Source organism: Neoarius graeffei, chromosome 5 (assembly GCF_027579695.1).
Source record: "Neoarius graeffei isolate fNeoGra1 chromosome 5, fNeoGra1.pri, whole genome shotgun sequence".
In the NCBI taxonomy this organism is placed as follows: Eukaryota; Metazoa; Chordata; class Actinopteri; order Siluriformes; family Ariidae; genus Neoarius; species Neoarius graeffei.
In genome coordinates, this window is record NC_083573.1 from 58399625 (window position 1) to 58426789 (window position 27165).

At 43.0% G+C, this 27165-nt stretch overlaps 1 protein-coding gene across 3 annotated transcripts in view; it reads left to right on the forward strand.

Moving 5' to 3' along the window:
- grik2 (glutamate receptor, ionotropic, kainate 2) overlaps positions 1-27165 on the forward strand; it is a 269503-nt gene that overhangs the window by 78115 nt on the left and 164223 nt on the right. For all 3 annotated transcript variants that reach the window (XM_060922148.1, XM_060922149.1, XM_060922151.1), the window contains exons 3-4: positions 23057-23224; positions 24246-24503. In XM_060922148.1, coding sequence (XP_060778131.1) covers positions 23057-23224; positions 24246-24503 — 426 coding nt within the window. The remainder of the gene's footprint in view (positions 1-23056; positions 23225-24245; positions 24504-27165) is intronic.

The following is a 27165-nucleotide window of genomic DNA, read 5'->3' on the forward strand; positions in this document are numbered from 1 at the left end:
CACCAGTTAACCTAACCTGCATGTCTTTGGACTGTGGGGGAAACCGGAGCACCCGGAGGAAACCGACGCGGACACAGGGAGAACATGCAAACTCTGCACAGAAAGGCCCTCGTCGGCCACGGGGCTCGAACCCGGACCTTCTTGCTGTGAGGCGACAGCGCTAACCACTACACCACCGTGCCACCCATCGTCCATGTTGTTTTACCAAATTCATGTCATGTTCATATCATTGCCATGCTCACCTATCCTCATTTTGCTTCTCGTCCTTTGTGTTTTATGTTTTGTCGCCATCAATGAACTAATCTGCACTTGCGTCTGCCTCCTCTGCCAATTCCTGACACAACTGTAGTAATCCATATTATGTCAAGAACTGCTCAACTAAGTAAAGAGAAACGACATCCATCGTTACTTTAAGTCATGAAGTGTCTTTTAATTACTAAAAAAAAAAAGCTGTTGAATTACAAGGTGTGTCCAAAGCTTGACTGGTACTGCACACACACACACACACACACACACACACACACACACACACACACACACACACACACACACACACAAGTTTATATGAGTTAAGCCCACTCCATACGAAGTCATGAGACCATAACAGCTTTCCAAGTACTAACTTTAACCCTAATAAGACGCCACATAGAACTGATCTCAAATGAGTGTGAAACTTTAATAACTACTCAGTAGCTCTATAAACTGCTCATGCACAAATTAATTATGGATTGCATCATCTAAAGTTCATGGCAAACTCTCTCCACATGTTCCTTTCTTTAAACTGTACAGTATGTTTATCATGAGGAGGATATAAACTCTCTAATCCCTTGTTTTTCACTCTTTGTTAGCATGCAGGACATGCATAGCTAATTTCTGCATCTGTCCATCATAGTGACTAGGCAGAGATTCAAAGATGAAATCTAATCCATCTCAATTTGTTTTGAAGGAAAAAAAATCCCCAGAGAAATTAATTACAGTGCTAGTTTCTGCTTGATGTTGCTTTAGAGCTTATTTATGTAGAAAATAGGATACTCGTATTTCCTCTTTCTTTTTTCCCTGATAGTGACAGCTTGATGGCTATCAGTGTCATAGTGTCTGCCCAGCATAACGAGAAGCATAGAATAGTGTAACCAGCTTATAGGACACATTCCATCTTTATCACAGCTGAGGCGGTGATGCAGGAGACAGGGAACAGGCTGAGGGATGGGAGGAAATCTCGTACTTGGTACTGGCTTTTATTAGACCTCAATATTGACCAAACTAGGAGATTAGTAGATTTACACTAATGCACTTCCTCTTCCAGAGTTAAATGTCCTGGAAGCATTTCTCAGAAGTGGGTATCCAGTAATAATGATAATAAAAAAAAAAATAGCGGAATCCATGCACAATCTATTTTTTATAATTATTTGTTCCTGCAGAAAATTCCTGTGACATTTATTTGACTCATGCTGCTAGAAAGAGTCTTGAAACACTGTGGACACAAATCCAGGAGAGGAATATCAGCTAAAGACTGATGCCCCATCCATGGTGTTACCAGAATATAACCTAACTCATTTATTCACTTAAAATTTCCTCACCAAGACATCCTCCTCATCTTCAAGTCTACGCATTTTAAATCAGAGGTTCTCTAACTTTTTGCAACCAGGGACACTGTAACTGTAAAATAAATTCTATAGATATATTATATGAACATAATCCAACTATTTTAATATTGCATTAATTATTTAAAGGTATATGATAATATATATTGGGTGGCATGGTGGTGTAGTGGTTATCATTGTTGCCTCACAGCAAGAAGGTTCTGGGTTCGAGCCCAGCGGCTGATTGGGGCCTTTCTGTGCAGAGTTTGCATGTTCTCCCTGTGTCTTCGTGGGTTTCCTCCTGGTGCTCCGGTTTCCCCTACAGTCCAAAGGCATGCAGGTTAGGCTAATTGGTGGCTCTAAATTTACCATAGGTGTGAATGTGAGTGTGAATGGTTGTTTGTTTCTGTGTATCAAGCCCTGCGATGATCTGGCAACTTGGTGTACCCCGCCTCTCATCCATAGTCAGCTGGGATAGACTCCAGCTTGCCCGTGACCCTGCACAGGATAAGTGGTTATGGATAATAGAGGGATGGATGGATGATAATATATTGCCCATTTATTGAAGCCATAGAGCTGTTCCTGAAATATTCACCCATAGAACACCTTGGGTCCAAGTTGACATTACTTTCAGCCCTATTGAATAGAATAGAATGCCTTTATTGTCACTTTACAAATGTACAATGAAATTTAGTTCATCATAGGAGAGCAAAGCCGCTGCGTACATGCGCACCCAGCCTAAGGCTGTCCCATGTTAACATAACCTGCATGTCTTTGGACTGTGGGGGAAACCGGAGCACCCGGAGGAAACCAATGCAGATGTGGGGAGAACATGCAGACTCCACACAGAAAGGCCTTCGTTGGCCACTGGGCTCAAACCCAGAACCTTCTTGCTGTGAGGTGACAGTGCTAACCACTACACCACCGTGCCGCCCCCCTTTTTAGATTTTTTTTTAAGAATTAAAAAAAATATGTTTTGAGTATTGAATTGAATTAAATGCATTTGATATCAGTGACTGGTCAAACAGGCTAATAACTAATAAGAACTCAATAATAAATACAATAACATTTATAATAGTTGTGGAATAGGGCTATTTACTGTATTTTTAGTATTTACTATTTACTGTTTGATCTCAAACACATTAAGAAGGCAATAAATTGCACTAATTACCTTTTGACGAGGTACACCTCTTAATTGAAAGGCATTCCAGGTGACTACCTCATGAAGCTGGTTAAGATAATGCCAATAGTGTGCAAAGCGTCATCAAGGTAAACGGTGGCTACTTTGAAGAATCGAAAATATTAAACATGAACTTTTTTTAAACCACAAAACTCCATCTATGCTCCAGATGTTATTTCATAGATGTGATGTCTTCAGTATTGTTCTACAGCATAGAAAGAAGTCCAGATACCTAAGACTAAATAATAGAAAAACCTATGACTATGTATACAGTCAAAAGTTTGGACACACTGTATGCAGATTTTATATACGCCACTCGTATTTTTCATGTGAGTTACATCTGGGACATGGAGAACCTATATTGACATTCATCTATCCATGGCATCCATCCATTATCTGTAGTCGCTTAACCTGTTCTACAGGGTCGCAGGCAAGCTATGGGCGAGAGGCGGAATACACTCTGGACAAGTCGTCAGGTTATCACAGGGCTGACACATACAGTGCGTTTACATGCACATAGAGAAAATCGAATTTCTGCCGTAGCTCGACTGAAATCGAAGTTCTAAATGCCATGGAAACACCTTAGCTCGGCTGAAATCGAACCGAACTGGATTTCTCGTAATCGAGCTACACGACCTAGATTATGCGATTGTAGCCGAGCTACTTAGTGCATGTAAACCCTATCGAGCTACTTACTTCAGCACTGCCCCTTCCGGAAGTGACGAGTGACGAGACCACAAGCAGGAAACACAACAGCCTCGGTTGGCATGACAACAGTAGTAGTAGCGAGCAGCAGAAGAGGTCAGGAGGAACAACATCTCTCGATGTTGCTGTCCTTGTCGTCGTTCTTCTTGTGAACACGGAACTGATAACTTTGTTTATACTCTTGAATAGCTCTTCATGATGACAACCGGAAGTGTACCAACACGATGGGGCGTGTAGCGCCACCTGTGGCTCGAGTGCACAATGTACCTCACACAATAGCTCAATTTCCTTTGTGTGCATGTAGGATTGGATTTCTCTGGCACCCCTGCTGGGACCCGTAGCTCGATTACCGACAGTAGCTCGATTTGGATGTGCATGTAAACGCACTGATAGAGACAACCATTCACACTCAGATTCACACCTACGGTCAATTTAGAGTCACCAGTTAACCTAACCTGCATGTCTTTGGACTGTGGGGGAAACTGGAGCACCCAGAGGAAACCCACGCAGACATGGGAAGAACATGCAAATTCCACACAGAAAGGCTCCCATCGGCCACTGGGCTCAAACCCAGGACCTTCTTACTGTGAGGCGACAGTGCTAACCACTACACCACCATGCCATCCCCTATATTGATATATAGAAACATAAATTTCTATCTGTCACTCGTGAGGAAATTGATGAATTGTGTTGATAAGTTTGAGTACTTTGTTTGTGAACATGTCTATATAATAAAAAGAAAATTAGATGTTGGCTTGAAGATATGAAGTTTATCTTCTTATTTTGAAAAACCCGTATTTTTCATATGAAAAACATCGGGGATCTGAGTGAGACATTTCCCGATATTTCACTCCAATGATGTCACTCCCAGTGTTTTCCCGCTGACTTGACGTGTGTTGTCAAAATGGCGGATTGGTTCATCATTAAAATTCTTTTGATTAACTTGCGTATTTATTTTGTGGATGTGTCTGTATAATATAAGGAACATTACATAGTGGTGCAAAGAGATGAAATTTATCTTCTCGTGTTGAAAATATTTTCACTTGGTTGCCACGCTCACTCATGAAATATACATCCACCACTCGAAGATAAACTTCATATCTCTCTCATATATATATATATATATATATATATATATATATATATATATATATATATATATATATATATATATATAAAGTAGAAAGTGATGTTATTATAATAGCAACGATCCTACACTGATCATCAGTGATATTTGTGAGAAATTTGTCAAGAAGAAGATGAAGATTAGATTGAAGTTTTCAGATATCCATGTATTAACCGTATGCGGAAGATCAACAGAGGATCCTTGACATCATCAGTCAGTCTGTGTGTGTGCCTTTGAAGAGGGCTTTTAAAGTGTAAGAAGCTCAGTAAGGAAAGGAGGGATGTGTGATGAGTGAGAATGTTTTTAGAGACTTGATGTCCTTGATTTGGAACAAACCCAGTTCTGTTCTTTTCAGGTTGAATGCACTCTTGTGTTTGCTTCACACTAAACTAATATATGAGAAAATACTGTATGAGGGATAGTGCAGGAGATTACATGCCAAGAGACAGGTTTTTTATGAGCTGGACACATATAATGGAGAAATGAACATACAGTAGAGTCTAAGTGGAAACAAGAATAGTACAGATAAAAACATAATAATCTTTAAATTCCCCATTTGATCCTCCCCAACTGAGAATCACTACCTTTCTATCCCTAAAAAAAACCCTCTCTGGACTATTCGTTTGTAGATGCTTGATGCTTCATTCCACAAACCAAACATTATATAATGGTGAAACATGAACACACATCAATACTTGCCATATCATCTCATCTCATTATCTGTAGCCACTTTATCCTGTTCTACAGGGTCGCAGGCAAGCTGGAGCCTATCCCAGCTGACTACGGGCGAAAGGCGGGGTACACCCTGGACAAGTCGCCAGGTCATCACAGGGCTGACACATAGACACAGACAACCATTCACACTCACATTCACACCTACGGTCAATTTAGAGTCACCAGTTAACCTAACCTGCATGTCTTTGGACTGTGGGGGAAACCGGAGCACCCGGAGGAAACCCACGCGGACACGGGGATAACATGCAAACTCCGCACAGAAAGGCCCTTGCCGGCCCCGGGGCTCGAACCCAGGACCTTCTTGCTGTGAGGCGACAGCGCTAACCACTACACCACCGTACCGCCCTTGCCATATCATGTATCAGAGATTGGAGACGTGGGTATTGTTATGACAGATACAGATACAGATTATTCCTGTATCCATTAATTTATACTAGTGTTGTCAGAACAAGCCTCATAGCCAACTGGAATCTTTATTCAAGGCTAAGATCTGATTGTATGTGTTGGTTCTACTGGACATACAATATTTATAATTAACAGTTTTTGGGAGGTGGGCGGCATGGTGGTGTAGTGGTTAGCGCTGTCGCCTCACAGCAAGAAGGTCCGGGTTCGAGCACCGTGGCTGGCGAGGGCCTTTCTGTGCGGAGTTTGCATGTTCTCCCCGTGTCCGCGTGGGTTTCCTCTGGGTGCTCCGGTTTCCCCCACAGTCCAAAGACATGCAGGTTAGGTTAACTGGTGACTCTAAATTGGCCGTAGGTGTGAATGTGAGTGTGAATGGTTGTCTGTGTCTATGTGTCAGCCCTGTGATGACCTGGCGACTTGTCCAGGGTGTACCCCGCCTTTCGCCCGTAGTCAGCTGGGATAGGCTCCAGCTTGCCTGCGACCCTGTAGAACAGGATAAAGCGGCTAGAGATAATGAGATGAGATGAGATGAGATGAGATGAGATGAGATGAGCTTTTGGGAGAAAATAGAACAGGATCTAACAATTTCACAGTATTACTAGCAGGGCTTTGAACCAGAATTTTTTTCCTATTGGTTCGTTCCGAACAGAAACGGAATTTTAACGTTTCCGGTTTGGGGTTCCACCATTAAATAGACGTTCCCGAACCGGTTAGAACAAAAAAATTTCGTTCCCGGAACGGTTAATTACGTTCCCTGTCAGCTGTTTAACAAATGGCTATAAAATTATGTCTCTGTCTCATCCAGCTTAAGCCAAATGTAGGCTAATTCTATTACAACCTTCATTAAATAAGACAATAAATAATTCAAAACAATTATTATTTCAAATGTTGGTGATTTGGATTCTCAGTATGTCTTCCCATCTACACAAACAGAAAAAGTGCCAACAATGAAAGATAATTCGTTTAGTGTGTTACCAAAGGCTAGTCAGGCCCTATAGAGGGCTACCGCATGACGTCACCGCGCCGCGAGATTTCGGTAGTCGCCATATTGGAAGACCAAGTACACATCTATGCAAGTACATACATACATAAAACAAACTACACCTGAAATGTAGCCAGGGCCGGTTCTGCCCTAATCTGGACCCGGGTGCAACATTGCGCAACACCCCCCCCCCAAAAAAAAGACCAGTCTAAATCAGGACAACCATCACATAACTATAACTATAAACATTTTATATCAACTATTTTAACTAAATGGGCTATAATAAATAAGCCTGCAGGCAGCCACGGCGGGCTGCCTCAGAAAAGTAACCATTCAATGACACAACTGAAAGCCTGCAGCCACGGCAGGCTGCCTCAGAAAAGTAACCATTTGTCCTACCTTAAAACTCGTTTTGCATTTTCTGCCTCCTTTTTTGTATTTTCGACCCTCCGTTTATTTTCTTTCCTTTTCTGAAAACCCGATTTGTGTCCAGACATTTTGTTCTGCTACCAACGAACTAACTCGTCAGGTCTCGTCTCTCGAGCCCGCGATGATTCCCGTGGGAAGGGCAACAACTGATACATTTTTACAAACAGCCAATAGGGAGGTTGCATCGTTCAGGCTCTTCTTTGCTCAGACACTCAGTAATTCGCTTATTATCAGATGGAGACGTGATAGCAGTCCACCTTCCCGCTCTCTCCATTCAGTCAGCGAACGTCACACAGGAAGTGAACCCCAGCGGGTCATAGAAACTTGCGCAGGAGAAGAATGGCTTTTTTATTTGTAGGCTACGGAAACTTTGAGGAACGAAATAAAAACCGGTATTAACCGGTTACCATTATTTTTAATAAGCGTTTCTGTTCCGGAACATAAAAAATAATAAAGTTTCTGGTTTCGTTTCTGTTCCATGTGAAATAGAAAAAGTTCCCGGTTTTTGTTTTCGTTCCTTGAACCGGTTCAAAGCCCTGATTACTAGAGATATTGTGCTTGTATTAGGTGCATGTGTGAAGCTTTTTGTATTTATCACATGAACAGGAGCAGATACTATCCAAATGAGCATGCATCAACTAGTACAGTATTATGGTGTAACAGTTCTCAAGAAGGGGTGGAGCACAGAGGACAGCAGGACAGAGATCAGGTTTGAAACTATAATTTTTATTGCTACACTTTTCAGTGAACAAATTTGCACCCAGACACACACCAACACACAACCGGCGTCTGGTTCCGGGATGAGCCCTCTGCTCTCTGCTCTCCCTCTTTAAATAGGGCGCGGTCACTGGGAAGACACACACCAACACAGGTTAATTGACAACAGGTGTAGTGATTCTGCCACTTACCTTCCCTGACTCCGACCTCCTGTCACAGACCGGCACTTGGCCACGCCCCCGCTGCCACATACCCCGCAGCCGACTCCCCCCCCCCCCGACGGGAGAGGAAGTCCGCCACGACCATCTGCGTCCCCGGCCTGTGGACCACTTTGAAATTAAAGGGTTGGAGTGCCAGATACCAACGGGTGATCCACATGTTGGCATCCTTCATACGGTGGAGCCACTGGAGGGGCGCGTGGTCCGGACAGAGGGTGAAAGGGCGCCCCAGCAGGTAGTAACGGAGGGCTAGGACCGCCCACTTGATTGCCAGGCACTCTTTCTCTATGGTGCTGTAGCGCCCCTCTGATGTATAGGACTGGGCGGTCCTCCCCCTCCACCTCCTGGGACAAAACCGCCCCCAGCCCTCTGTCCGACGCATCCGTCTGTAATATAAAGGGGAGAGAAAAGTCAGGGGAGTGTAAAAGTGGCCCCCCACACAGTGCGGCCTTTACCTCAGAAAAAGCCCGCTGGCATTGCTCTGTCCACTGGACTGGATCTGGTGCCCCCTTTTTAGTGAGATCAGTCAGCGGGCTGGTGACGTCCGAATAATTAGGTATAAACCTCTGATAATAGCCAGCCAGCCCCAGGAACTGTCTCACCCCCTTTTTGGTCTTGGGCCTCAGACAGGCCGCAATTGCTGCGGTCTTGTTAATTTGGGGCCGCACCTGCCCGTTGCCCAAGTGGAAGCCCAGATACCGTACTTCCACCCACCCAATCACACACTTCTTCGGGTTGGCTGTGAGACCCGCTCGCCTCAGCGACCTAAGGACGGCCCTCAGATGTTCGAGATGCCTCGGCCAGTCATTACTATAGATGATGATGTCATCAAGGTAGGCGGCCGCATAGGTGGCGTGGGGGCGGAGGATCCGGTCCATCAGCCGCTGAAACGTAGCGGGCATCCCAAACAGCCCGAACGGAACTGTGACGAATTGATGTAATCCAAACGGTGTGGAAAAGGCCGTTTTTTCTCAGGATAGTGGAGTCAAGGGGATCTGCCAGTATCCCTTTGTCAAATCCAGTGTCGAATAAAAGTGAGCCGTGCCTAGTCGATCGAGCAACTCATCAATCAGAGGCATTGGGTACGCTTCAAATTTAGACACCGCGTTGACTTTTCTATAGTCCACGCAGAACCGGACTGACCCGTCGGCCTTGGGTACCAAGACCACCGAGCTGCTCCAGTCACTGTGGGACTCTTCGACGATGCCCATTTCGAGCATGGCCTCGAGTTCTTCCCGAACCACCTTTTTTTTGTGTTCGGGTAGCCTGTAAGGGCGGCTACACACTACTACCCCCGGGGGCGTCTCAATGTGGTGCTCTATGAGGTTAGTGCGACCGGGCAGGGGCGAGAACACATCCGAAAACTCGGTCTGCAACTGGGCGACCTCCGCGAGTTGGGTCGGGGAGAGGTGGTCTCCACAGGAGACCGGAGGGATACATGACACCAATGCCCCTTTTTGGACCTCCTGCCCCAGCTCCGCCTTCTCCGGAACCACCAACACCAACGCCACGGGGACCTCCTCATTCCAGAGTTTAAGCAGATTGAGGTGGTAAATCTGTAGCGCCCCACCCCTGTCCGTTCGCCTCACCTCGTAGTCGACATCCCCGACTCGCCGTGTGACCTCAAAGGGTCCTTGCCGCTTGGCGACCAATTTGGAGCTCGATGTGGGCAACAGTACGAGTACTTTATCTCCCGGTGCAAACTCTCTAAGGCGCATACCCTTGTTGTACAGGCGGGTTTGCTGTTCTTGGGCCTGCCGCAAATTCTCCTGGGTTAGGTGGGTGAGGGTGTGGAGTTTTGCGTGCAGGTCCATAACGTATTGAATTTTGTTTTTGCTTTGTGAAGGTCCCTCCTCCCAATTTTCGCGCAGCACATCTAGAATGCCGCGCGGCTTACGCCCATATAATAATTCGAACGGGAAGAACCCCATGGAGGCTTGGGGGACCTCTCGCACTGAAAACAGCAAGGGCTCGAGCCACTTATCCCAATTACATGCGTCCTCACTTACGAATTTTTTAATTATATCCTTGAGGGTGCGGTTGAACCGTTCCACTAAGCCATCCGTTTGTGGGTGATACACACTGGTGCGGATCGGCTTAATCCCCAATAACCCATACAGTTCACGCAGTGTCCGTGACATAAACGTGGTGCCTTGATCAGTCAGAATCTCTTTCGGGATTCCAACTCGGGAGATAACGTGGAAGAGCGCCTCCGCAATACTGCATGCTGAGATATTGCGCAGAGGCACTGCTTCCGGGTATCGCGTTGCATAGTCCACCAGAACTAATATAAAGCGGTACCCTCGTGTCGACCGATCTAATGGCCCGGCGAGATCCAGCCCAACTCTTTCAAATGGGGTCTCGATTAATGGTAGAGGGCGCAATGGCGCTTTTGGAATGGCCACTGGATTCACTAACTGGCATGCGCGGCACGCCGTACACCACCTACGAACGTCGCCGCAAATCCCTGGCCAATAGAATCGGGCCATTATTCGGGCTAGTGTCTTATCCTGCCCTAGGTGTCCAGCCATGGGATTAAAGTGAGCCGCCTGGAATACCAATTCCCGGCGGCTCTTTGGAATTAAAAGCTGCGTGACTCGCTCCTTAGTTTGAGTGTCCTGCATCACTCAGTATAACCTATCCTTCATAATCGCGAAGTAGGGGAAGGACGGGGTGGCGTTTGGCTGGAGCGTTTGACCATCGATTACTCTCACTTGGTCAAACGCATGCTGCAGAGTCTCGTCTCGCGACTGCTCTAATGGGAAATCTGCGAGGGATTCCCCAACAGGAAGAGGAGGAGCCTGCTGCTCCTCACTCTGATGCGGAGATGACGTAGACGGCTCTGTGACAGCTGCTCCCGCCAAAGCGACACCGGGACCTCCCCCTGTTAAATGGCAGGACCCACTCTTTACTAAGTGTGTCATTAAATCCCGAAATCCCGGCCAATCAGTCCCCAAAATTAAAGAGTGGGTAAGGCGAGGATTAACCGCCACCTTCACTATAAATTTTTCCCCTCTGAAAAAAATGTGGACCGACACCAAAGGGTAGCTGTGAACGTCCCCGTGCACACACAACACCTTTACCCCCTGTGCTCCCCCCAATGCCTCGTCTTGAACCAGGCTTTGGTGGATTGAGGTCTGATTACAACCAGAATCCACCAACGCCTGATATGTATCCCCTTGAATACTCACCGGTATGCGATACGCTCCAGCCCTATCGAGGGCGACTCCTGGCATGTCGGGGATCCGAACCACCGCGCCCACCTCCATGACAATGCACTGTTGTTGGAGGTGGCCCGGCTCCCCGCAGCGCCGGCAAGCTGGCCCGGGCTTCCTCTCCGCACCGGTGTTCTGGGGCTCACTCACCTGAGGGGGGGAGAGACAGACACAGAAGGGAGAAACGGGAGGGCACTGCGGGTGCGGCGGGCCGGCAGAGGTGGCGCCGGCCCCCGCCTCTGCGGTGGGGGAATGGGGCAAGGATGAGACACAGGAGGAGAGGGAGAGAGAGAGAGAGAAGAGGCTGTCTGCTGTCCTGCCACCGGGACAGCCGCCATATGGTCCTCCGCCAGCTCGACTGCCTGATCTAGCGACGCCAGGTGGTGGCACTGGTCCCACTCTGCGGTTCCCACTGGCAAGTGTGTGATGAATTGCTCCAGCACCACCTGGTCGATGATCCCCTCGGCGTCGCGGTTGTCGGCCCTCAACCACCGCCAGCAGGCGTCCCGGAGTTGCTGGCCGAATGTGAACGGCCGGCCGACTTCCTCCAAGCGCAAAGCACGGAAGCGCTGCTGCTGCTGTTCTGGGGTGCGCCCCACGCTCTGGAGGATGGCCCGGTGAAGGTCCGCGTAGGCCAGCCGGCGGTCGGCGGGGAGCTGTAGCGCGGCCAGTTGTGCCTCTCCCGTTAGCAGGGGGAGGAGGCGCGCCGCGCGCTGCTCCATCGGCCACCCCGAGGTTTCCGCGACTTGCTCGAAGAGCGTGATGAATGCCTCGGGGTCGTCCTGTGGGCCCATCTTTGTTATGGTGAGGGGGGACGGGCCCGCGGTGGGAGCGTTGGTGGACCCCGCCGACGCGAGGAGGTGCCGGAACGCCTGTTGATCTTCTTGTTGGGCCAACACCAGGGCCTTGAACTGCTGTTCTTGCTCCTTTCGGTGGGTGAGTAGCGCCTGGTGCTGGCTTTGCTGGGCTGTGGCGAGGGCGTGGACCAGTTCGGCGAACGGGGAGGACTCCATGGGGCTGTTAGGCTGCTGTGCTCCAGGTCCCGGGTTTCAGCACCACTGTAACAGTTCTCACGAAGGGGTGGAGCACAGAGGACAACAGGACAGAGATCAGGTTTGAAACTACGATTTTTATTGCTACACTTTTCAGTGAACAAATTTGCACCCAGACACACATCAACACACAACCGGCGTGTGGTTCCGGGATGAGCCCTCTGCTCTCTGCTTTCCCTCTTTAAATAGGGCGCGGTCACTGGGAAGACACTCACCAACACAGGTTAATTGACAACAGGTGTAGTGATTCTGCCACTTACCTTCCCTGACTCCGCCCTCCTGTCACAGACCGGTGCTTGGCCATGCCCCCGCTGCCACATTTGGAATCAGGATTCATTAGCTCTAAAGTATAATCACACATTAATAAAATAAATAGCCATAAAGAAGAAAATGTGTGAGAATTCTAGCACAAACCAGTTCTAAATAAAAGCGAACATAAATGAATGCTCATCATTCCTTTGCTTTAGTTAGCTAGCTAGGCTATGGTTCTATATAGCTGCTTTATCAACAGTGTTTTCCCCATCATCACTATTACCAGCAGCCAATTTTTTGGAAAATATAATTTATTTTTTATCACTGTTGCATTTGCTAGCAAAATTTTCCCTGTTTTTGTGCATTTTCTACATTGCTGTCATTCACAACTGTGAGAAATCAAAACGTAACAGATTTTCATAACAATGGTCCATGAGTAGTAATGTCTTAGTGGTGGCCTTCTACACTGTGTGTGTTTGTGTGTGTGCTTTTGAGACATGGGAATGAAAAACAACCAACCAAACAACCAAACAAAAACCAAAAACTGGTGTCCTCAGAGGAAAATTGGAAAATTCCCAAACCTACCAATGGCCTTCTTGACCGAACAGCATGTGCTCTAAGGGCAGCCTTTGTATTTTTGTATAGTAAGCTATATTTTGAGTCAGGACGGTACATTCTCTTCACCTCATTGACCAAGTAAATGTCCCAAAAATGCTTTGGTTGCTAAATCTGGAAGGTAAATGCAGTTTACTGCAATCCAGTATGTTCCTGTATTGTAGAAAACAAGTCTAAAATGACTGTGAGCAGTCATTCTTTAACATAGACTTTATTATCTATAGATGTACTGAGTTTAGGTGAACTACTTAGTCTTGTACTGCATGGGAAAGATTGGGTTTGATAGCGCTGACCCTGTTTCAGTTCTATACAACTGCTTACAGCTATTTTTTGGTTCATGTCCCATTGAGATAGAGGCTATGCTGGTGAGCTCTCTTTAGTTTAGAGTGGTTCCCAGTATAACATGTAGATCTGTGTTATTTTAGGTTGTTTTAAACCTGCACAGCTCATATACTGTATGTGTGAGCAGCCCATTTTTCTGTTCCAGGCACATGGTAAGCGAGTGCCAATGAAGTGATGTACTGGAATATTCACATAGTTTTACTCCTCTGTCTAATTCTTTTTCAATGATTTGGAGCTAAACCACGCTGAAGTGCTCAATCCTATGCATCTCAGTTTCACTGCTTCAATAAAGTGGTAACCCTCAATCAAAGCTATTATACTTAGTTCAACAGCATTAATAGCCCTGATTGACTGGATTACTGAATATATTCATCAAAGGTAGCCTCCCAAGCCTTTTATAGTGAAGAGCAGATGTGCCAAGATAGCAGCAAGTGCATCTATTGATTCCTGAGGAGCATGTGGAATCTTAACATATGAGAGAGAGAGAGAGAGAGAGAGAGAGAGAGAGACTGAAAGACAAATGGACGCTAAAGATAGAAGGTCCATAGTGCCCATAGTGCTTTAGCATTAAGTAATAATGATGCTTCCACTAATGATGTTTCCCTGTACACGAAAGACAGATGCACAGTAACTCAGTGTCTATTAGGAAAAGTCACTTGGTAATTCATAATGAAGTAGAAATAGCTTCTTAAGTATCACATTGTTAATGATATCCTAAATGTGTCAGAGTTAGATTTGTGTCTTTGGCTGAGGATCATTCAAATGTAATCTTAACACAAATTTTATGTTCAAAGAGAATCTAACGTTCTTCTCGCAAGCAGCTAAATCTATGCAAACAGACTTGTGCCTGAAGTGGGCGGTACAAACTTTATCGTATACATCTTAATTTATTAATGACAGCTTTTGTTGGGGCGGCACGGTGGTGTAGTGGTTAGCGCTGTCGCCTCACAGCAAGAAGGTCCGGGTTCGAGCTCCGTGGCTGGCGAGGGCCTTTCTGTGCGGAGTTTGCATGTTCTCCCCGTGTCCGCGTGGGTTTCCTCCGGGTGCTCTGGTTTCCCCCACAGTCCAAAGACATGCAGGTTAGGTTAACTGGTGACTCTAAATTGATTGTAGATGTGAATGTGAGTGTGAATGGTTGTCTGTGTCTATGTGTCAGCCCTGTGATGACCTGGTGACTTGTCCAGGGTGTACCCCGCCTTTCGCCTGTAGTCAGCTGGGATAGGCTCCAGCTTGCCTGCGACCCTGTAGGAGGATAAAGCGGCTAGAGATAATGAGATGAGAGATGAGCTTTTGTTGGAAAAAGTGTTTGTAAATGGCTAATTAACTAAATATTTTAATTTATTGTGCATTTTGGAGTGGTAAAATGTCTGTTCAGACCAGATATTCTTTGAAGTTACTATTATGATTGCGGTAGCATTCAAAACCAATGCTTTATGGAAACTGTCGCTTACCTCAATTATTATTATATAATGATAATAATAATTATTTTCTTTACACAAAAAAATAAATAAATTTGAATACTGTTGATTTAAATGGTGAAATCTAAAATCAGAAACAGAAGATCATTTGCAGCGTGTGTGTTGTAAGGCAATGAATATGAAATTGATATTCTATGGAAATTCTATTCAGTGTCCTATTCCAAAGGAAAAAAATAATGTGGTTGCTGAGTGTTACATCTATTTTAAGGTTTCTCACAAGTTTGTGGTTCAATGACACTACAGCAAACTCTGTGTGGGAGTCTAAAGGAGCATAATTGCACCTTTTGCACCTTTTTTGTGAGTGAGAAGAACCACTTTATTTTCCTCTTCCTCTGTCAATTAGGGCTACACTAGCTAAATCCCTGTGGTCTATTTGCTCACGTAAACCAAGTACTGTGCTCTGACACTGTAAGTAGCGATGTGGAATAAAGAGGCAATGGTCTCTATATGTCATCACATTCCTGGATTGCTATCTGAAGTAGAGGCCTAGAAAATGAGATGGGACTACAGTGGTGCTTGAAAGTTTGTGAACCCTTCAGAATTTTCTATATTTCTGCATAAATATGAGCTAAAACATCATCAGATTTTCACACAAGTCCTAAAAGTAGATAAAGAGAACCCAGTTAAACAAATGAGACAAAAATATTATACTTGGTCATTTATTTATTGAGGAAAATGATCCAATATTACATACCGGTATCTGTGAGTGGCAAAAGTATGTGAACCTTTGCTTTCGGTATCTGGTGTGACCCCCTTGTGCAGCAATGACTGCAACTAAATATTTCCGGTAACTGTTGATCAGTCCTGCACACCGGCTTGGAGGAATTTTAGCCCATTCCTCTGTACAGAACAGCTTCAGCTCTGGGATGTTGGTGGGTTTCCTCACATGAGCTGCTTGCTTCAGGTCCTTCCACAACATTTTGATTGGATTAAGGTCAGGACTTTAACTTGGCCATTCCAAAACATTAACTTTATTCTTCTTTAACCATTCTTTGGTAGAACAACTTGTGTGCTTAGGGTTGTTGTCTTGCTGCATGACCCACCTTCTCTTGAGATTCAGTTCATGGACAGATGTCCTGACATTTTCCTTTAGAATTCGCTGGTATAATTCAGAATTCGTTGTTCCATCAATGATGGCAAGCCGTCCTGGCCCAGATGCAGCAAAACAGGCCGGAACCATGATACTACCACCACCATGTTTCACAGATGGGATAAGGTTCTTATGCTGGAATGCAGTGTTTTCCTTTCTCCAAACATAACACTTCTCATTTAAACCAAATAGTTCTATTTTGGTCTCATCCATCCACAAAATATTTTTCCAATAGCCTTCTGGCTTGTCCGCGTGATCTTTAGCAAACTGCAGACGAGCAGCAATGTTCTTTTTGGAGAGCAGTGGCTTTCTCCTTGCAACCCTGCCATGCACACCATTGTTGTTCAGTGTTCTTCTGATGGTGGACTCATGAACATTAACATTAGCCAACGTGAGCGAAGCCTTCAGTTGCTTAGAAGTTACCCTGGGGTCCTTTTTGACCTCACCGACTATTACACGCCTTGCTCTTGGAGTAATCTTTGTTGGTCGACCACTCCTGGGGAGGGTAACAATGGTCTTGAATTTCCTCCATTTGTACACAATCTGTCTGACTGTGGATTGGTGGAGTCCAAACTCTTTAGAGATGGTTTTGTAACCTTTTCCAGCCTGATGAGCATCAACAACGCTTTTTCTGAGGTCCTCAGAAATCTCCTTTGTTCATGCCATGATACACTTCCACAAACATGTGTTGTGAAGATCAGACTTCGATAGATCCCTGTTCTTTAAATAAAACAGGGTGCCCACTCACACCTGATTGTCATCCCATTGATTCTGCAGATACACCCGAGTCTAATTTCACCTTCAAATTAACTGCTAATCCTAGAGGTTCACATACTTTTGCCACTCACAGATATGTAATATTGGATCATTTTCCTCAATAAATAAATGACCAAGTATAATATTTTTGTCTCATTTGTTTAACTGGGTTCTCTTTATCTACTTTTAGGACTTGTGTGAAAATCTGATTATGTTTTAGGTCATATTTATGCAGAAATACAGAAAATTCTAAAGGGTTCACAAACTTTCAAGCACCACTGTAAATTTGGACAAAAATCTCTCATCTCATCTCATTATCTCTAGCCGCTTTATCCTGTTCTACAGGGTCGCAGGCAAGCTGGAGCCTATCCCAGCTGACTACGGGCGAAAGGGGGGGTACACCCTGGACAAGTCGCCAGGTCATCACAGGGCTGACACATAGACACAGACAACCATTCACACTCACATTCACACCTACGGTCAATTTAGAGTCACCAATTAACCTAACCTGCATGTCTTTGGACTGTGGGGGAAACCGGAGCACCCAGAGGAAACCCACGCGGACACGGGGAGAACATGCAAACTCTGCACAGAAAGGCCCTCGCTGGCCACGGGGCTCGAACCCAGACCTTCTTGCTGTGAGGCGACAGCGCTAACCACTACACCACCGTGCCGCCCCTTGGAGAAAAATGAATTTTTAAAATAGGAAAAATTCTCACTATGATTATTAAAAATATATATTAATATACAAAAATAAAAATCAGAAGTGAAGCTGAAGTCAGTTATTTGTGCATATTCCCAGATAGCTGTTTTACCAGAAAGGTCCTGGTAGTGATGGCTATTTAAAGGAAATATTTGGAGCGTTAATAATGATGAAACATTACCCTTTTTGTAAGAAATGTCATTATGAATTCTTTGTGGAAGCAGAAACATTTACAGCTCCTGTGTTATATATAAAATTGCATTTTTTTTGTGTTGTGTCAATCATGATTTCCTTCATGTATATTTACTTATGGGGTGGCACAGCGGTGCAGTGGTTGGCACCGTCACCTCACAGCAAGCAGTTTCTGGGTTTGAACTTAGTGACCAACTGGGTGCCTTTCTGTGTGGAGTTTGCATGTTCTCCTCGTGTTTGCGTGGGTTTCCTCTGGGTACTCTGATTTCCTTCCACAGTCCAAAGACTTGTGATTTAGGTCAACTGGCTACTCTAAATTGCCCATATGGGAGTGTGAGTGCAAACGGCTGTTGGTCTCTGTGTTAGCCCACAGATAGGTTGGCGACCTGCCCAGGGTATACTCCGCCTCTCTCCCAAAGTGAGCTGGGATTGGCTCCAGCTTCCTGCTGACAGATAACTGGTATAAATAATGGATGTGGATGGATGATTACTTACATGTCAAATTAATATTTTAATTTCTAAGAGCCTAGTACATTTGAATTTGTGTTAGTGGAATAACCCTTGTGTGCTTTTTATTGTATTTTATTGCTATGATCCAGTATTGACGTGGTAAGCAGTTTTATAATAAGGCATAAGATGTTTGACCATTTTTCTCAGATTGGTTATCAACAGTGATATGAAATGGTTGTGGAAAAGCTGAGATTTGCAGTAAATGTTTGTGGCATCTATCTACTGTAAATGGGTATGTTTATTTCTTGTCTTCCACTTCCACTCTAGGCATGTTGCTGTTTGTTTCTCAAGGCATTTGAGTATTGATCAGTTCTCAAGGTGATCTAATCATGATCATAGCAGATTGATCATCTGTTAAGATGATGGTTGCTTTCACGCTGGCTGACAAATTTATTGCTCTTTAGTGTCACTTTGGAAATATTCAATTGAAGATCCTTTTATCCTTTTCAGGAAGAAAATTGCTGCTTTTCCTATTCTTTTGCCTGCTGCTATGTGAAATATAAACATTGGGAAATCTGTGCCTCTTTTAAGTAAGTGTTTCCATTCAGTGCCAAAATGAGTCTATTGTGTTATTATTGATTGTGTCGCTGCTGTGGTTGAGAAGAATATGTCACGTCTGCTGAGTGTACTATTGAACGCCGTGTCGCACATGGGTTTGACACATGCTGCGGGCAGACACAGGGCATTGCTCACAAGACTGGTGCCCAGATGAACCAGATCAGTCATTGCTGGCCCTGAGGCTAGAGGATATTAAGGCAGCCAAATAGGAGCTCAATTGTGAGACTATAATGAGCAGAAGTGCAATATTAACCACACGCAAAACACAGCACTACACTAGATGGTGGTTTTTAATTGTTACTGACATTTTGGTAGCGCTTCAAAGCCATAATTTAGACTTAAGTTTATTGATTAATGAATGAGTGTAATCGCTGAAGCGACATAAAAGTTACAGTATGTCATGTCCTTTGGTGACTCCTGAATTGTTTCTGATAATGGGGTGAAGTATATCCGTGTTCTTGATTTACAACTCTGTTTCTGCAGTTAGTGAAATTCTAATTTGGTAATTCCACTATAAAAAATGAGAGGGTGCTCAATCATGATAGACCTAGTTAGATTGCTAATAAACTAGTGACTCACTACTAGCAAGATAAGTTAACCATATAATGTTAGTAGATATCTAGCATCATGTATTTACATAATATGAATGGCATGGTAGGGCAGTGAGCACAATTTCATTAAATTACTAAATTATTAAGCCTGAGCAATATAGTTACTTTATAAAAGGTTTTACCCAGATACTTACATTTTTCCTTCACAGTGAGCATACAGTTGTGGTCAGAAGTTTACATACAGGAACATGAATGTCATCTTGGATATGAATGTCATGGCAATATTTGGGCTTTCAGTAATTTCTTTGAACTGTTCTTTTTCTGTGGCAGAATGATTGTACAGCATACATCTTTTTTAAAAAAACACACTAGAATTTGGTGCACAAGTTTTAATTTTCTTTGGGTTTTCTGAAATCAACACAGGGTCAAAATGATACATACAGGGTCAAAAATTTACATACGCTCACTTAGATTATTAATTCAGAGGTGCTGAAACTTCCAAAACGTCTCTTATCTTGCCAAGGCCGAGGTCTCTGAACTTCCAGTTAGTGATCATAATTGACTACAGCTGGTAGCTTCTCTGTGCTGTCATAAAAAGGGTTTGTTTATAGCACTCATTGGATTGACCAACACACAGTAAAATGGGAAAGTCTAAGGAGCTCAGTGCAGATCTGAGAAAGAGGATCGCAGATACACACAACTCTGGAATGTTTCTTGGAGCTATTTCTAAAGAACTACAAATTCCAAGACCAGTTCAAACAATTGTATCCAAGTTATTGTGAGGTGTAGTCACTTTGCCAAGCCACTTTGCTTCAAGAAAACGGCAACGGTCACCCTCAGCTGAAAGGAAGTTGGTTTGGATGGTCAGGAACAACCTGGGAACCACCATGGCACAGTCCTGCCATGAACTGGAAGCTGATGGATCACTGTCTACAGTTCAGATCACCGTGGACTAAGAGGCTGCTATCCAAGAAATAACCCCCTGCTCCAAAATTGACACCTTCAAGCTTAACTAAAGTTTGAAGCTGACCGCATGGACGAAGAAAAAGCCTTCTGGAGGATAGCTGTATGGTCAGATGAGACAAAGATTGAGTTGTTTGGCCACAATGACCACCATGTACAGAAGGACACTGTACCAGCTGGTGGTGGTGGTAGGATCATCATGCTCTGGGGCTGTTTTGCTGCCAATGGAGCTGGTTTATTGCACAAAGTGGATGGAATAATGAAGGAGGACTACCTCAGAATTCTTCAGCATAAACCATCAGAAACTTGAACACAACTTGGGACTTACAACAGGACAATGAACCCAAACATGCATCAGAGCTAGTTGTGGAGGATAAAGCAGGATAACATTAAAATTAAAACAAGTCCTGACTTCAACCCTATTGAAAATATATGGACCATGCTTATAAGTTGAGTCCATGCCAAGAAAAAAAAATAATTAATTGAACTCTACCAATTCTACCATGAAGAGTCGTGAAATATCCAACCAGAATTCTGCCAGAAGCTTGTTCATGGTAAACAAAAATGTTTGGTGAAGGTGAATCTTGCGAAGAGACATTTTACACAAATATTAGGTGTGCTGTATGTATATTTTTGACCCTGTATGTATAATTTTGACCCTGTGTTGATTTCAGAAAACCCAAAGAAAATTAAAACTTGTGCACCAAATCCTAGTGTTATTTTTTTATTTAGAGATGTATGCTGTACAATCATTCTGCCACAGAAAAAGAACAGTTCAAAGAAATTACTGAAAGCCCAACTATTGCCATGACATTCATATCCAAGATGACATTCATGTCATTGTATGTAAACTTCTGACCACAACTGTATATAATAATTGTGTGGTGTAAAATATTTGCCCTAACAGCAGGTGATTGTGAGTTTGAATCCCAACAATGCCACCTCCTGTAGGCAGGAGAAAAACTGGCTGTGCTCTTTGTGGGAGGGATATGAGATCACGTATGCAGAAGAGGGTAGATAGCTCTTTTCTTTGAACGTGTTATACTGCTCTGTGATACAGCTGGTAGCTGCCTTCACATGTCTTGAGGGAAGAACCTATTACCCTTCACCCTCCTTGGGTGGGAGTTGTCAGATGATAGGGGAGAGCTGTCTGGTGGAAAAACTTAAAAGAAAAGTGAAGAAATATTCACTTAAGTTGTTGAGGTGGATGAAATTGTAAACACTTAATTGCGTACTATCACTATTGTTAAGCAGGTGTTACTTTTGAACCCACATCTCAAAACATTAGGAAAGTGGATTTTTACTGCTCTTTTCACTTTCAGTAATGTTTCCTTTATTTGCCTGTTCAACCTGTATTATCACAGTCAAAGTCGGGACTTTAACTGTAAAAGTGCTTCCTCTGTGTGAAAAGATGGTTCCAAATGCAGACTTCCAATTATAGTACATCCCTCTTAACTGATGGTTATTAATTCCTTCAGACTCATTATGCCATGCAAAATAGGCTTCCCCCATGGGAGGAATATTAATGAAGGAGAAACTTTGCCACATTCTTGTTACCATCATGGACCTTCTCTGTTTCTTTACACTCTGTCTTACTGTATATATATAGAGATTACTATGAGACATGTTTTAAAACTGAAAAGTGCTGAATGGAGCTGTTGCAAACTGCAATTTTAAATAAACATGAAAGAGTAGATTTCTTGGCTATCCAATCCACAAATGAGCCATATGTCCTGTCTATTCTGACCACGTCTGAGCCAACTGTCTTTAGCCCTGCTTGTTTGTGAGAACAAAATAGATTATAATATTGCTGTATGGTATGATGTGTATATGGGAGCGCTGAAATTTTGGACAAGTCTCATGCCTGATAACTTACCATGGTAGCTGGTGAATTTATTTGATACATTTATCAGAGAAAATCTGTGATCACATGAAGGAAACACAGAGCAACTGTATTGTACAGCTGTAACAATATATGTCAGATTGCACTCTGCTGGTGATCCATTTATCGATTATTTCATATTGCAGCCTTTTCGATTTCAACAGTCAACATTTTATTAGCAAATTGCTTTGTAAACTTTATATATCACATCAAGAAATGTGCCCCAGGGTGGTGCAGCAGGAAGTGTTGTTGTCTCACAGCTGTCGGATTCCTGGATTGATCCTGGGCTTCAGTTAGTGTCTGTGTGGAGTTTCACATGTTCTCCAGGTTTGTGTGGGTCCTCTTGGTTTCCTCCCACCACTCAGGGTGTGTGTGTGTGTGTGTGTGTGCGCGCGTGTGTGTGTGTGAGTGAATGGTGCCCTGTAGTGGACTGGCATCCCATTCAGGGTATATTCCTACCTCACACCCAATATTACCACAAGCTGCAGACCCACCATAAAAAGTGGTTACTGAAGATCAATCAATCAATCAATCAATCAATCAATCAATCAATCAATCAATCAATCAATTAATTAATTAAGAAATTGCCTCCAGAGTTCCACCGCAACCCTAGCAGATAAGTGGTTTAGATAATGGATGGATTGATTGATGGCTGGACAACAAAATTACACTGATTAAAATATTTATTTATAAACATTTAATTATTTCATTTGGTCAATAAAAAACAAATTAAACATAATGACAAAATTGTGTGTGTGTGTGTGTGTGTGTGTGTGTATTGTGAAATTTAAAACAATTTTTTTCTTTTTTTTCTCCCTTCTAGGAGGAATATTTGAATCCATTGAAAGTGGGCCATCTGGTGCTGAGGAACTAGCCTTTAAGTTTGCTTTAAATACAATCAACAGAAACAGAACCCTACTGCCAAACACAACGCTAACATATGACATCCAAAGGATAAACATCCATGACAGTTTTGAGGCTTCCAGAAAAGGTATGGCACTTGAGTTATATGTGTTCAGTGAGTCACTCTATTATAAAACCCACATGAGCAGACATGTGGGTTTTATAATAAGTCTTTTTAATAAGGGAGAATATTGCTGGTGATGTGGTCGGTAGACAGGGAGGTTGGAAATAATGCTGCTACACTTTCCACAGCATGGATAAAAATAAACTTAAAATAATGTTTATTTAGTTTTATTCCATCCACATTCACTGGATATGAGCAATTGCACGCTCTGATTGGCTACTTTACTATTAGGGTATCAGCTCATATACCGTGAGTAGAGAAAAACAAAATGGCAAAGTGCGTTGCTGAACCAACCGAGGACGAAATAAAAACTCTACTTGAATTTCGCCCCCCCCAAAAAAATACAAAAAAGCAACAAAATATGGAATAAAAGTATTTGATTGTAAGATCATATATTTTTAAAATTTTTTCCAGTATTATTGCATTTTTCACAAACTGCAACTGTCATTTCACCGGTTTGTTTATATTCTAAGCGGAAATTATTTTGTCGGACGTTTTGTATAAAGTTTTTATTTATCGAATTTGCAAAAAATAAAAATACTCCATTTCTCAAAATCCAGTGAATGTGGATAGAATAAAACAGTTATTCCACTCAATCTTGTCGTACATGGCTTATAGCCAACTCGGTGCTACGCACCTCATCGGCTATCAGCTCATGTACAACTCGATTTTGTGGAATAACTGTTAAATATATAACTTTCCCACAAATTATTACAATAGAGTGACTGCACAAAAGTCATTTTTGGCAAATTTGAATTATTGTTAAAATATACTCTAACTTTGTACGTACAGTATATTGATGTTTTTTGTTGTTTCAGTTAAATACATAAATATATAGTTAGACTGTCAACTTAATTTTAAATATATTATAGAGTTGACTCATCTTAAATATTTGTTGAATGTTATTAATGTTAGATTGTTGTTAAATATTAGTTTATACCTATTTAATATTTGACCATTATTAAATATTCTGTTCCTTCCCTAGCCTGTGATCAACTCTCTCTGGGAGTGGCAGCCATTTTCGGCCCCTCTCACAGTTCTTCAGCCAATGCAGTCCAGTCCATCTGCAACGCACTGGGGGTGCCACACATCCAGACCAAATGGAAGCACCAAGTGTCAGACAACCGTGACTCATACTACGTCAGCCTTTACCCTGACTTTTCCTCCCTGAGCAGGGCCATTCTAGACCTGGTACACTTTTTCAAGTGGAGGATGGTCACCGTGGTGTACGATGACAGCACAGGTGAGAATTTGCTCATTTGCATCCCATGCCCACAGGAATAGCCCTTCTCCTCTGTAGTCTCTTAAGCAGCTTTATCTTTCCTAAGCTGGGAAGCTGACCTACAGCATGGGATTTTAAATGATTCCTTGGTTTTTGTTCTTTGGTGTAGCCAAAGCACCAGGATAACAGGTTCTGTTATAACAGTAGGCACACATACCTCAGCAGTCAGGCTACATATGCCATATGCCAGGGTTCAGCTTAGTAGCCAGCAAATGGGACATCTTGCCAGCTTTCTTGGAGTGTACAGGATTTCTCCAAGCTCACTGTTGTGTGTAGCCTACAGCCATTGTGAAATACAGTGCTCTCATTTCATTTTCATATGCACTTTAGAGTAGGCCTGCTTGTTTAACATTGTGAAGTTCTATAGTTTGCTATCCAACTTGTCTAGAGGTGGAAATGTAAGGTCACATTGCCTATAGCATTGAGTGTTGCTGTAGCCACCAAGGTCTCCTGGCAAAGACTGAACTTCAAGATAGAATTGATCACTGTGTTTTTCAATGCTTGGATTAATTAAGGGATAAATGGACATGGCCAGCTTTCACTGGGGTTAATAGTGCCTTGATTTTCTGTCACAAGTCCTAGAGATGTGAGTGTAACACCAATTGAGGACCAAAAATCAAGATCCACTTGTGCAGATGTTGTGAAACAGGAGCCTTTGACTGGGAGAGGGAAATAATAAAGATGTGCCTTAGTGGTTGCATGGATGAGTCCAGCTATAATTAGAATTCATGAATTAGCCGTATGTACTGCTAGATTAATAGCTCAATCAAGTAAAATGGTTATCCTTGAACAAACACCTAAACAAGCAGATCAGTAGCCATTATTGCATTCAACTAATGTCTTGACTTTGTACTATATATTACAGAAGCAAAGCAGGCAGGGTTGGTCTCAGCCTGACATCCACAAATTCTCTTGTCCATGAGAGATCGTTGAGTGTAAATGTAGTTATGCAAGAGACGGGCAGGTAGTCAGGCTGTCTTCAGCGGGAGAAAATTACCATTTTCATGTTTTTTTGTTCTTCTCATCATGGCAGTAGAGCGCAGCACTTCCCAAACCAAACATGAGCCCTTTATGAGACCTTTGAAACTGGCATCATGACTTTAAAAAGTTGCTTTTGATTTGCTACTATTTTCCTTGTAGAAAGCTGAGGTTCCCTCTGAGAGGGTGCATATAACTACAGGCCAGAACAATAAAATCGAATAGGCTATACAAACTGCACAGTGGTATACTTTTTCTTTAGCAAAAAGGCAATTTGCTGTGCACCCAAAGCATGCAATTCTTTTACATGTGTATTTGACCCACATCAGTTACTTTTTTCCTGCTCAATTGCATAATGGTGGGTAATGTTCACTGAGTACAGAGCTTGGTTGTGTAGCTTTAGGCATAATGGAATTGCAATATAAAATTATCTGGGATAATTAGGAGCATTTTAGCTCCAGAATTTGCACTTAGTTACATCTTGGTATAGGGTTGTAGCGCGGACAATGCGTGGGTGGAGCACAGAGGACGGCAGGACAACGTTTGGAGGTAGTAACTGCGTATTTTATTAATAAACTTTTCAGTCTAAAAGAACTCGCAGCACACAGACACACTCTCAGCCTCCACTCCCGGGTCGCGCTCCCTCTGCTCTCTCTCAGCCTCTTAAAATAGGGAGCGGTTTACTGGGAAAACACACACAAAACACAGGTTAATTACCGTCAGGTGTAGCGAATCTGCCACTCACCTTCCCCGGCTCCACCCTCCTGTCACAGACCGATGCTTGACCACGCCCCCACTGCCACAAGGGTACATAGTGTATTTCAAATAACTAAAATGATTTCATTTTACACAAGACAAACAAATAAAATGTTACTGCAAGTTACAGTGTCTTGCAAAAGTATTCATCCCCCTTAGTGTTTGTCCTGTTTTGTCGCATTACACTGTAAAAAAAAAGAAAGTTACGCCAACTTAAAAATTCAAGGCAACTTATTGCACAGGATTTTTGAGTTTATGTGACAACTAAGATTTTTAAGTTTTGAAGAAAGTTGTGCAAACTTATACTTTTGGTCTTCATAGTCACACAAACTTAATTTTTTCAGTTTTACATGATAAGAATTCAACTTTAAGGCCACTAATCTTTCATCCAAGTAAATACTTCAAAATTTGAGTTCAATTTTCTTTTTATCCCACAATAAAACAAATAACAATCCAGTTCAAATAGCATGTTTATTTTAACATGATGGTAGCAAAACTGCTATAAAACTGTAGTGGCAGTGCTTTTTTGTTAAGTCACACATTCACTTATTTTAAGCCTGAAGCTAATTTGACAAACGAAATGTGCAAACAATTCAGTATACTGAATTGTTTGCACATTTCATTTGTCAAATTAGTTTTTACTTGGATGAAAGATTAGTGGCCTTAAAGTTGAATTCTTATCATGTAAAACTGAAAAAATTAAGTTTGTGTGAATATGAAGGCTAAGTTATCTGAGACCAAAAGTATAAGTTGGCACAACTTTCTTCAAAACTTAAAAATCTTAGTTCTTAGTTAGAATTTTTAGGTTGGCGTAACTTTTTTTTTTTTGCAGTGTATAAGCTGGAATTAAAATGGAGTTTTAGGGAGTTAGCACCATTTGATTTACACA